This window comes from Orycteropus afer, unplaced genomic scaffold (genome assembly GCF_000298275.1).
Source record: "Orycteropus afer afer isolate SDZICR_OR568_19922 unplaced genomic scaffold, OryAfe1.0 scaffold00099, whole genome shotgun sequence".
Lineage (NCBI taxonomy): Eukaryota > Metazoa > Chordata > Mammalia > Tubulidentata > Orycteropodidae > Orycteropus > Orycteropus afer.
Window position 1 is genome coordinate 7,451,430 of NW_006921686.1, and position 9,512 is coordinate 7,460,941.

Sequence of the window (9,512 nt, forward strand, 5' to 3'; positions counted from 1 at the left end):
CACATAACAACAACAACAATATATGTTGTGAGAGGGGACAGAGAGCTTACATTTGAGCTTATGGGGAGAGGTCACAGGAGTGAGGCGTTATGAGTCAGAATCTACTCCATAGCAAGAGGTTTGGGGGATTTTGGTTTTGTTTTGGTTTTGATCACTTAACAATTTAACAAATCAGATATTAAGATGAGGAAACTGGTAACAAAAATTGCAATTTGTGTAAAAGTAAAGCTCAAGAAACAACTTAATCAGGGACTCCATTTATAGTCATCAGAAATAGGTTCTAGATTTGGAAGGACCTGGGGGACAGGAATTTATTTCATGAGAGGGTAGCCTAAAACTATAAAGTTCATTAAAGAAAAAATAGGGGTTAATTTAGGGACCCTAATTTATGGCATAAATAGACTTATCAATCATATATATAGAGAGATATAGATATAGATATAGATATAGATATAGATATAGATATATAAAACAAAAGTTATTAGTGGTTACCAGGGTTAGGAGGGAGGGGGAAAAGGGGAAGCTTTTGTTTGTGGGGCACTAAGTTTACGCTGACGATGGTGGAATGTTTTGGAAAAGGATAGGAATAATGGTGGCACAACCTGAAAAATGTCATCAATGTCCCTGAGCTATAAATGGGGAAGTTTTATGTTGACAAATGTCTTGTGTATGTTTTCACCACAATAAAAGTAGAAGAAAAAAAAAGACCAAGGAAAGCAGAAGTCTCTGCATTTACCAGGAAATGAAATTCATAGTGAAGGGGAGGCCGGGAAGGTAGAGGGTACAGAAGAAGGAATGAGAAGGGATGAAAGAGAGAGGCGACTTGGCAGAGACCCCTCACATACCCACACAATCCAGCAAGCCTGGGACTGGGCTCCAGGCTGGAAGGAGATGCAGACGGGGCTGCCCCAACCACAGCCGCCCACGAGATGTGCACAAAGCTTCGGGAGCTCCCCGCGAGCTGATCCGAATCAAGCAGAGAGCCATGGTGCGTCCCTCAGCTCCTCCTCACAAAGGGGGTGTCCCCTGGCCAGGGCCCCTGCTCACAGGTGAGAGGGGATGCTCCCCTGGGAGGGAGCAGAGACAAGAGTGTATTCTGGCTGGTGTCTCCAGAGGAAGTTGTGAGAGGGGACAGAGAGCTTACATTTGAGTTTGTGGGGACAGGTCACAGAAGTGAGGCGTCAGGAGTCAGAATCTACTCAATAGGAATGGGTTTGGGTTTCTTGGTTTTTTTTTTTTTTTTTTGTCTTCTTTTCGTTTTTGATCACTTTAACACTTCAACAGATCAGATATTAAGATGTGGAAACTGATGACAAAAATTGCAATTTATGTAAAAATAAACCTCAAGAAACAACTTAATCAGGGACTCCATTTATAGTCATCAGAAATAGGTTTTGGATTTGGAGGGACCTGGGGGACAGGAATGTATTTCATGAGAATGTAGTCTCATGCTGACTTTTAGTCCTTCAATAGCTGGTTATTTTACTCAACCAAATAACCAAAGTCCAACAGATGCCTGGCCTGTTCTAGGTGCCCAGCTGTAACAGTGACCAGGACAAGTCCCTGCCCTCGTGGAGCTCATGTTCTGGTGGGGAGAAAAGCAATCAATAAAAAGATCTACAGGGCAGTGGCAAGCACTCATACCAAAACGAAAACAAAAATAAACTCACTCCCATTGAGTAGATTCCAACTCATAGTTGACCCCCACTGGGGAGGGGTCCACCCATTTCCAAGGCTGTAAATCTTTATGGAAGCAGACTGCCTCATCTTTCTTCCATGGAGTGGCTGATGGGTTTGAACCACTGACCTTTTGGTTAGTAACCAAATGCCTTAACGACTACACCAGCAGAGCTCCTTGGCAAGGACTCATACATGCCATGGAATACAGTCGAGTAAGGTAAGGGAGTGGAGAGAGATTGCACTTCAGATTTGGAGATAGGAGAAGACGTCTGCTGGAAGGTAGCACAGAGCAAAGACCTGAACACAGTGAAAGAATGAACCACAAGGATATGCGGGGGGACAGGGTTTCAGGCAGAGCGAACAGCAAGTGCAAAGGCCCTGAGATGGAGTGTGTCCCATGTGCTTGAGGAAAGCTGGAGGTCAGTGCAGCTAGAGCAGAGTGATCACAGGGCAGAAAGGGAGGAGATGACTTCAGTGACCTAGGGAAGAGACAGCGCAGCCAGATCACACATGCAGTGACCTCTTAGTAATGATATTTATGATGCTGACCTTGAGCCAGGAGGACACGCATCCCATGTCCAAGGACTCAAAGAGATGCTCAATCTCAGGGGCCCATTTTCCATCCCAATATATATACATCCCAATACTAATTGGTTTCTCTGTCTTCCCCCCAGTCTCACTTTTAACCTTCTGGAACTTGCCCCTTGCTGCCCAACTTACTATTGAATCCATGCCGGTCAATGCTGCCAAAGGGAAAAGCGTCCTTCTGCTCGTCCACTATCTGCCAGAGAATCCCTATGGATACAGCTGGTACAAAGGGGAACAGATAAAGCTCAACCACCAAATTCTAGCATATGTAATACAAAGTCAAACAACTCACCCAGGGGTGGCCCATAGCGGTCGAGAGACAATATACCCCAATGGGACCCTGCTCTTCCAGAACGTCACCGAGGAGGACTCAGGAACTTACACCCTACGAGTCCTACAGAAAAATCTTCAGAGTGAGCGAGCGTCTGGGCAATTTCGTGTCTACCGTAAGTGATTCCCCTCTGACACCTTGCTGGGTCAGGCTTAGACAGTTCTACTTCAAGCTCAAAGACTGTCAGTCCCTTGTCACCTCAGGATGTTCCCATGTCCCTCTCTCTATCACATCCCAGGACCAGGGTTTGGGCATTAAGCTCAGAACAAAACAGTGGAGACAAACCTCAAGACGAGGGAATTCCCTTTTCTAGCTACAGACTCTGCAGAGAAAAGGGATGGACTGATCCCATCTCCACTGTCCCCCACCTGGGAGCACCTGGAACAAGCTAGAAGGATGAAGGGTTTCAGGCAGACACTCACTGGGAGGTCCTAGGGAGACCCACAGGAAAAAATGTCTCATTTTCTTACTGGGTCACAGTGATGTTCTCAGCTCTAAATACTTTGGGTGTTGAGGCTGTCTTCAAAGCCATGATCCATCTTTCTGCCCCTGAACTATCTGCCGTTCCTCTAGTCCTATGCTTCCTTGCTTGGCCCACGTGCTACAGGTGAGCACTCGAGGCTCAAACACTGGACTAGACCCTCTTGCATCCACGAGGAGAAGAGACAGCAGCCTCAACAGGGGGAGAAACAGAAGGGAAGAGTCAGGCATCCCGGCTCCACCTTCAGTCCTTCCCTCAGTGCTACGGGACAGCAGGCAGCAAATGACCTTCCCTTCCTCCAGGCCAGGCAAGGAGCAAGGCCATGTCCCATCAAGGTGCATTGGAAAGAGAAGGGGGATGATGGGAGGGTGAAGTTAGGGACCCTGGAGGTGGAGGTAGGCACAATGTCCCCACAGAGAAAGGACAGAGCAGGACTCAAGACACCAGTAATGGAGGGGCCGTGGGGCCATCACTCCATGAAGGGTACAGGCTTCTGATACCCTTCTAGCTCAGGGTACTCCCTGCTGTGAAGTGATGAGGCAGGTTCCCCCATTTTAGCTTCTCCATCAGAAGTCACTCTGGTGGGAAAAGTCAGGTTTCTCAGACAGAGAAGGCTAAGGTAGTGCCTGTTGGACAAAGTCATAACATCTCCTGAGGGAGCCCTCCTGTGATCTTTTTCAAATCCAGAAACCCTATCCCACAATCATTGCTTTTGATACATCCAACATTTCAACAAAGAATGACTCCAAATTATAGGACAGGGAATCCTTGACTAGGAGGTGCACAATCCCTAATAAATCATTTAAGAAAGAGCAGGAACCACTTCCTTGACCAGAAGCAGGTTCTCCCTGACCAAGTCCCACACAGAGACAGCTCTTGTCATATGACGTGGGTGTTTTAGGGATGGAGGCTGATCATAGAGTGATAAGTGTCAACATCATACATATCTATAGGGAGATGAAAACCATAGGGCAGAGAGGTGATCAGATGTGGACACTTGGGAGAGAGGTTGTGGTGGTTCATCTAAGGGAGACTTCAGAGAAGGTCAGTCAAGTCACTGACCTGTCCCCAGGTCTAGGGATCACTGCCCCCACCCCTTCACTGCAGTGATCTGGAGTAGAGACAGATCACCCTCTGAGAAGATCAACCCCTTCACTTAAGGACTCCCCAAAATCCTCCCCTCCTGGACTCTCCCAGCAGCTAGGATCCCATGGGCAGCCCTAATATGGGAACAAGATGGCTGCACCAAGTACCAGGCTTTTTATCAGGGCATCACATCCTCTGATTCTCTGCAGGGACAGTGGCCAAACCCAGCATCGCAGCCAACAGCACCGTGGTCAGAGAACACGAGGACACTGTGACATTTACTTGCTATGGGAGTGACAGAAGGGCCCCTATTCAGTGGTACTTCAATGGCCAGAGACTGCAGCTCTCTGAGAGAATGAAGTTGTTCCAAGACAATAGGATCCTCATCATCAGTGGCGTAAGGAGGGAGGATGCAGGGTCCTATCAGTGTGAAGCCTCCAACTTAGTCAGTGTCTGCAGAAGCGACCCCATCACCCTGAGCGTGAACAGTAAGTGTCCTTGGCCCTTCCCTCTTCTGTAGATTTCACTCAGTTCATCAGAGCACTGACTTTATCTCCAGTGTAAAATGGTTGTAAGTGGATGTGACACCAAGGTAGGTATATCCTTCACAGCCTGTAGGTATGTCCTTCACAGCCTGTAGAGCAATATGGTTAAGAACCAAGCAATCAGATTAATGTAGTTACTCTCCTGGTTCTGACATTTACCAGACTTTGGACAAGAGACTCAATCTCCCTGAACCTCAGTATCCTCATCTGTAAAACTGTAACTCCTGGATCTTAGGGTTATTGTAAGGATGTTTACTATGAAGTTAATGAGATTAAAGCCACTACTCCAGGGTCACACACAGAGTCAGGGTCCAATCTATGTTAGCAGCTGTCATTATTATTTTTATTAATGAGTTGTTATTAGCAGTCATAGTGCCTAAGGCATTTGATTGCTAACCAGAAGGCTGGTGGTTCAAATCCACCAGTCACTCCTTGGAAGGAAGATGGGGCAATCTACTTTTGTAGTGAGATTGCCTCAGAAACCCAAGGAGGGGTCTCTATGAGTCGCATCCAACTCGATGGCAGCGAGTTTCAGTTATTATCGGTAAAGCCAAGCAGATCTGTGACCTTCAATGGGAAGGACATCTCCCTCCCTCAAGGGACACAGAAGGATCAGATGAGATGTACATGAAGAATTTTCCACAGCTGACTGGCACGTTGTTGTTGTTGTTGTTGTTATGTGCCGTCGATTGGGACCCGGCTCATAGTGACCCCTCTTGGGTTTCCCAGGCAGTATCACTACGGAAGTAGATTGCCCAACCTTCCTTCCGAGGAGTGGCTAGTGGGTTTGAACCACCAGCCTTCTGGTTAGCAGTCAAGTGCCTTAGGCACTATACCACCAGAGCTCCTATGAGAGGGAATGAGGCCTTAAAGGAACATGGACAGGACGTGGCACTGGGTAAATGTGGAGAATGAACAGAGTTAGAGCAAGTCCAAGGTTTCACACCTACGAAACAGAAAATGGAGCAACTAAGACGGAGGGGGTGTTGGGAGGATGTTATGATTTTGACACACACAAGCTACCCACAGACCTCGGGTGGCATTTCCTCTTGCCCAGCCAGGTCCTTTTCCTGCAGCACCCCTCATGGTCTATTCTGCAATACCTTTGGGTCTTCATCCCCTTTACCTTCTCATTCCAGCACAAGAACAAGCCCTGGGCCTCTCTTCTGGGGCCATTGCTGGCATTGTGACAGGGGTCCTCGTTGGGGTGGCTGTGGCAGCTGCCCTGGGCTGTTTCCTGTTCTTCACCAGGACTGGAGGGTAGGACCACACATCCTCTATCCCCATCTCCTATCCCTCAGGCTGACTAAGGCCAGGAGGAGCGTGACCCCATCCTCGGATCTTGGGCCTGTCTCTTCACAGCCCCCAGTTCCCCAAGAGACCCTCCCTTCTGCTTTCACTTGGGCTCCTCCCTCACCTATGCTAACCTCAGTCTGGGTTTTCACAGTCCCTTCATCTCTAGATTAGGGACAGTCATGGTCCCACCCCTCAGTGTGCTCCTAGTTCAGTCACACAACAAACTGATAGTGGTGCCTGGGAGGTAGTGAGTGCTCAGTGAACATTCCCTTCTGTTGAGGGAAAATTTACAGACTCGGGACCTGAGGAGTCATCCTGGCCAACATCACACAAAAGAGAGTGGAAGAGCCTGGACCAGGCCTGGTGGAGTCAGCGACCGTGGATGTGCTGACTGCAGCCGTCACATGTGAGATGGGAACCTGTGCCTGATTGAACAGCGTGTGGAACGTCCTGCAGCTCTTCCCCAGGAAGAGCAGATGACCATCACATGCCGGCATCTCCTGGCCTGAGCAGGCGGAGGGTCTCCGTCAGTAGGAGCACCACCTTCAAGGAGAATCCAGGACACCTTGAGGCTCAGGTGTCCTGACACCATGCTGGCCTAGCTGTCCTTCTGAGGCCATGACCTGCTACCCAGTCAAACCCTTGTGGTTTGATTCCTTCCTGATTCTGGGTCCCTTCTGGGTCAGCTTTCTTCTGGGCCAGTATCTGTCTGAGGGTCCTTTTTTGTGTTCAGAGCAGACAGTTTCTTAAGGCTTCTCCTCAGTTTCCCTCTCTAGGCCATCCCCTCTCACCACAGTGATGGAAAGATGAGGTCTCCACCCCTGCTTAAAAAGAGGTCCATTCCTTGGACTCTGTTCTGACCCCAAACCTTGCGACATTTCCTTGTACTCTCACAAATAACCTGACCTTTTCTAGGGCCTGTAGCCAGGGTGATCTTGGACATCAGCGGCCGCCAGCATCCACCTCCAGTGAGTGTACAATCAAATGAGAGAGCTGGGTGCACTGAGGCCTCCCCACACCGTCCATTCCTGCCTCTGACCCTTGCCTGGAGCTTCAGGGATGGATCTCACCGGCGCAGGCCCCTCAGAGCAGAGGACCCCAGAGTGGCTGTGTCAGCTCTGACCTGTGGGGTCTGGGGCTAGGGTCACCTCCTCAGCCCAACTTCCTCCCTTGGTCCCAAAACGCTGGAAGGACTCTCCCCTGGATATGTTCTCTCTCCCCTGGGTTTCTGAGAGCTAAGGATAGCCTGGGAGGAGGGCCCTCAAGCAATCTTCAAGACACCAGGTGCTAACTCCTGTCTCTACTCTCCAGGTCAATGTAACTCCAAGAGTTCTACCTCCCCGGTAAGCCCATCCCCTCAGTGCCACTTCACCAGGGAGTTCTAACAAGGCAGCCTCAAGGCAGGGGACTGGCCAATCTCACAGCACAGCACAGACCCTTGCTCTTCTTAGAGTAGCTATGAGAGGGTTAGGCCCACCCTGGCTACGACCCAGGCTTCTCTTCAGGGCCAGGGACCACCTCAGTCAAGTCCTGAGTCCACCCTGTGTCCACTCAGTTGGCCTGAGAGAGGATCTTGGAGTCCATCAAAGAGCTCAGAGTGACCCTTGGGAGCACAAGTCAGGGGCCCACAGTTAACAAGGGTGGAGATGCAGCATGAATGGGTAGGGTGTTCTTTTACAGACAGGCGGGGGACTGATGGGCAGACGTGGTCATTCCTGATGAGAAATTACCTAAAGCAGAGCCACATGGATGAGCTCTAGGCTGTATGGACAAGAACCATCAAAACTTGGTCCCTGACACCTGCTCACTTAGACCTCTTCCCTAATGACCCCTTCCCTGCCCTTCCCTGATATCTTCTCTCCCTCTCCCTCTCCCTCCCTCTCTCTCTCTCTTTCTCTGTCTGTCTCTCTGTCTCTCTCTCTGTCTCTGCCTCTCCCTCTCTCTCTCTCTCCCAGGCTCCCCTGTATGGAAACCAGGCAGCTGTTCCCATCTATGAGGTGAGTGTGGGCCATGAATGTTCTGGGCCCTCAGGCCCAAGGGGCCCTCAAGACCTATCCTACCTCACATCTGGCTGTGCTCTGAAATTCAGAGAACAGCAGTGAAGAGGGGAACAGGTGTAGTGAGAAGGGGGGCCTGGGAGGCAGGGACCTCCCTGAGCACAGCCCAGCAAAAAGCAGCTGTGGGTGGGACCCAGAGCCTAGGAAAAACTGAAAGCCATTCTGAGAAAGATACAAGGGGGTCAAAGACTTCTTCTTCTCCTCTTCCTCTTCTTCTCATTTTTTTCTTTTACAGGAATTACTAAACCATGACACAAACATTTACTGCCAGATCAACTCAAAAGCAAAAGTGGCTCCTTAGTTACCTCCAGGAACTCCAGGAACTGTTACTGTTGTAGTGCTGTACAAGTCTAACATTTCCTTATTTCTCTTCAGTCTCATTATTCAATCCATTATTGAAGTGTCCTACTATTATTGTTAGGAGCTCTGATGGCATACTGCCTAAGGCACTTGACTGCTAACCAGAAGGCTGGTCGTTCAAACCCACCAGCCACTCCTCAGAAAGAAGGTTGGGCAATCTACTTCCATAGTGATACTGCCTCGGAAACCCAAGGAGGAGTCACTATGAGTCAGGTCTGACTCGATGGCACATAACAACAACAACAATAACTATGATTGTTAAATTGTCTATTTCTTCCTTTAATTTTGTCAGTTTTTGCTTCATGTATTTCATTGCTGTTATTTGGTGTGTATATGCTTATACTTGTTATATCTTCCTGTTGGATTTTCATCATTATAAAATGTCCCTCTATATCTCTAGTATTATTTTCAAAGTCTATTTTTTTTCTGATATGAATATAGACATTCCAGCTTTCCTGTGGGTGCTGTTTGCATGATGTATGTTTTCCCATCTCTTTACTTTCAATCTATTTGTGTCTTTGAATTTGTCTTCTGCAAACAATAAATAGTTGTACCATTTTTAAAAAATTCAGTCTGACAGCTTGTGCCTTTTGATTGGGTTGTTTAATCCATTCACATATAGTGGCTAAAGCACTTGACTGCTAACCAGAAGGCTGGAGGTTCAAGCCCACCAGCCACTCCTCGGAAGGAAGGTTGGGCAATCCTACTTCCATAGTGATACTGCCTCGGAAACCCAAGAAGGGGTCGCTATGAGTCGGGGCCGACTCGATGGCACATAACAACAACAACAATAGTTGGATTTACATCTGCCATTTTACTTGTCATTTTCTGTATATCTCATGTAGTTTTTGTCCTCTAGTCCTCATTTACTCTTTCTATTGAATTGAGTGAATATTTTCTAGCATACTACCTTAATTTCATTAATGATTTTTTTCACTATAATTTTTTAGCTTTATTTTTAGTGGTTGCTCTAGAGTTTACCATATATATTTGACTTGATTTCCTATACTTCTTTGTCCGTAAGTTCCTTTAGCTCTTTGATCATTTTTAAAGGTTTTATCTAAGAAATATAGTGTTTTGTTCCCTCA

At 48.0% G+C, this 9,512-nt stretch overlaps 1 protein-coding gene across 1 annotated transcript; it reads left to right on the plus strand.

Moving 5' to 3' along the window:
• The first annotated feature begins 985 nt into the window (after positions 1-985).
• On the plus strand, positions 986-8,365 carry LOC103198919 (carcinoembryonic antigen-related cell adhesion molecule 3-like). The gene is made up of 7 exons (XM_042781259.1): positions 986-1,049; positions 2,355-2,714; positions 5,851-5,971; positions 6,923-6,975; positions 7,383-7,451; positions 7,946-8,004; positions 8,300-8,365. The coding sequence occupies exons 1-7, from the start codon at positions 986-988 to the stop codon at positions 8,363-8,365; spliced, it is 792 nt and encodes a 263-aa protein (XP_042637193.1).
• The last annotated feature ends 1,147 nt before the right edge of the window (positions 8,366-9,512 follow it).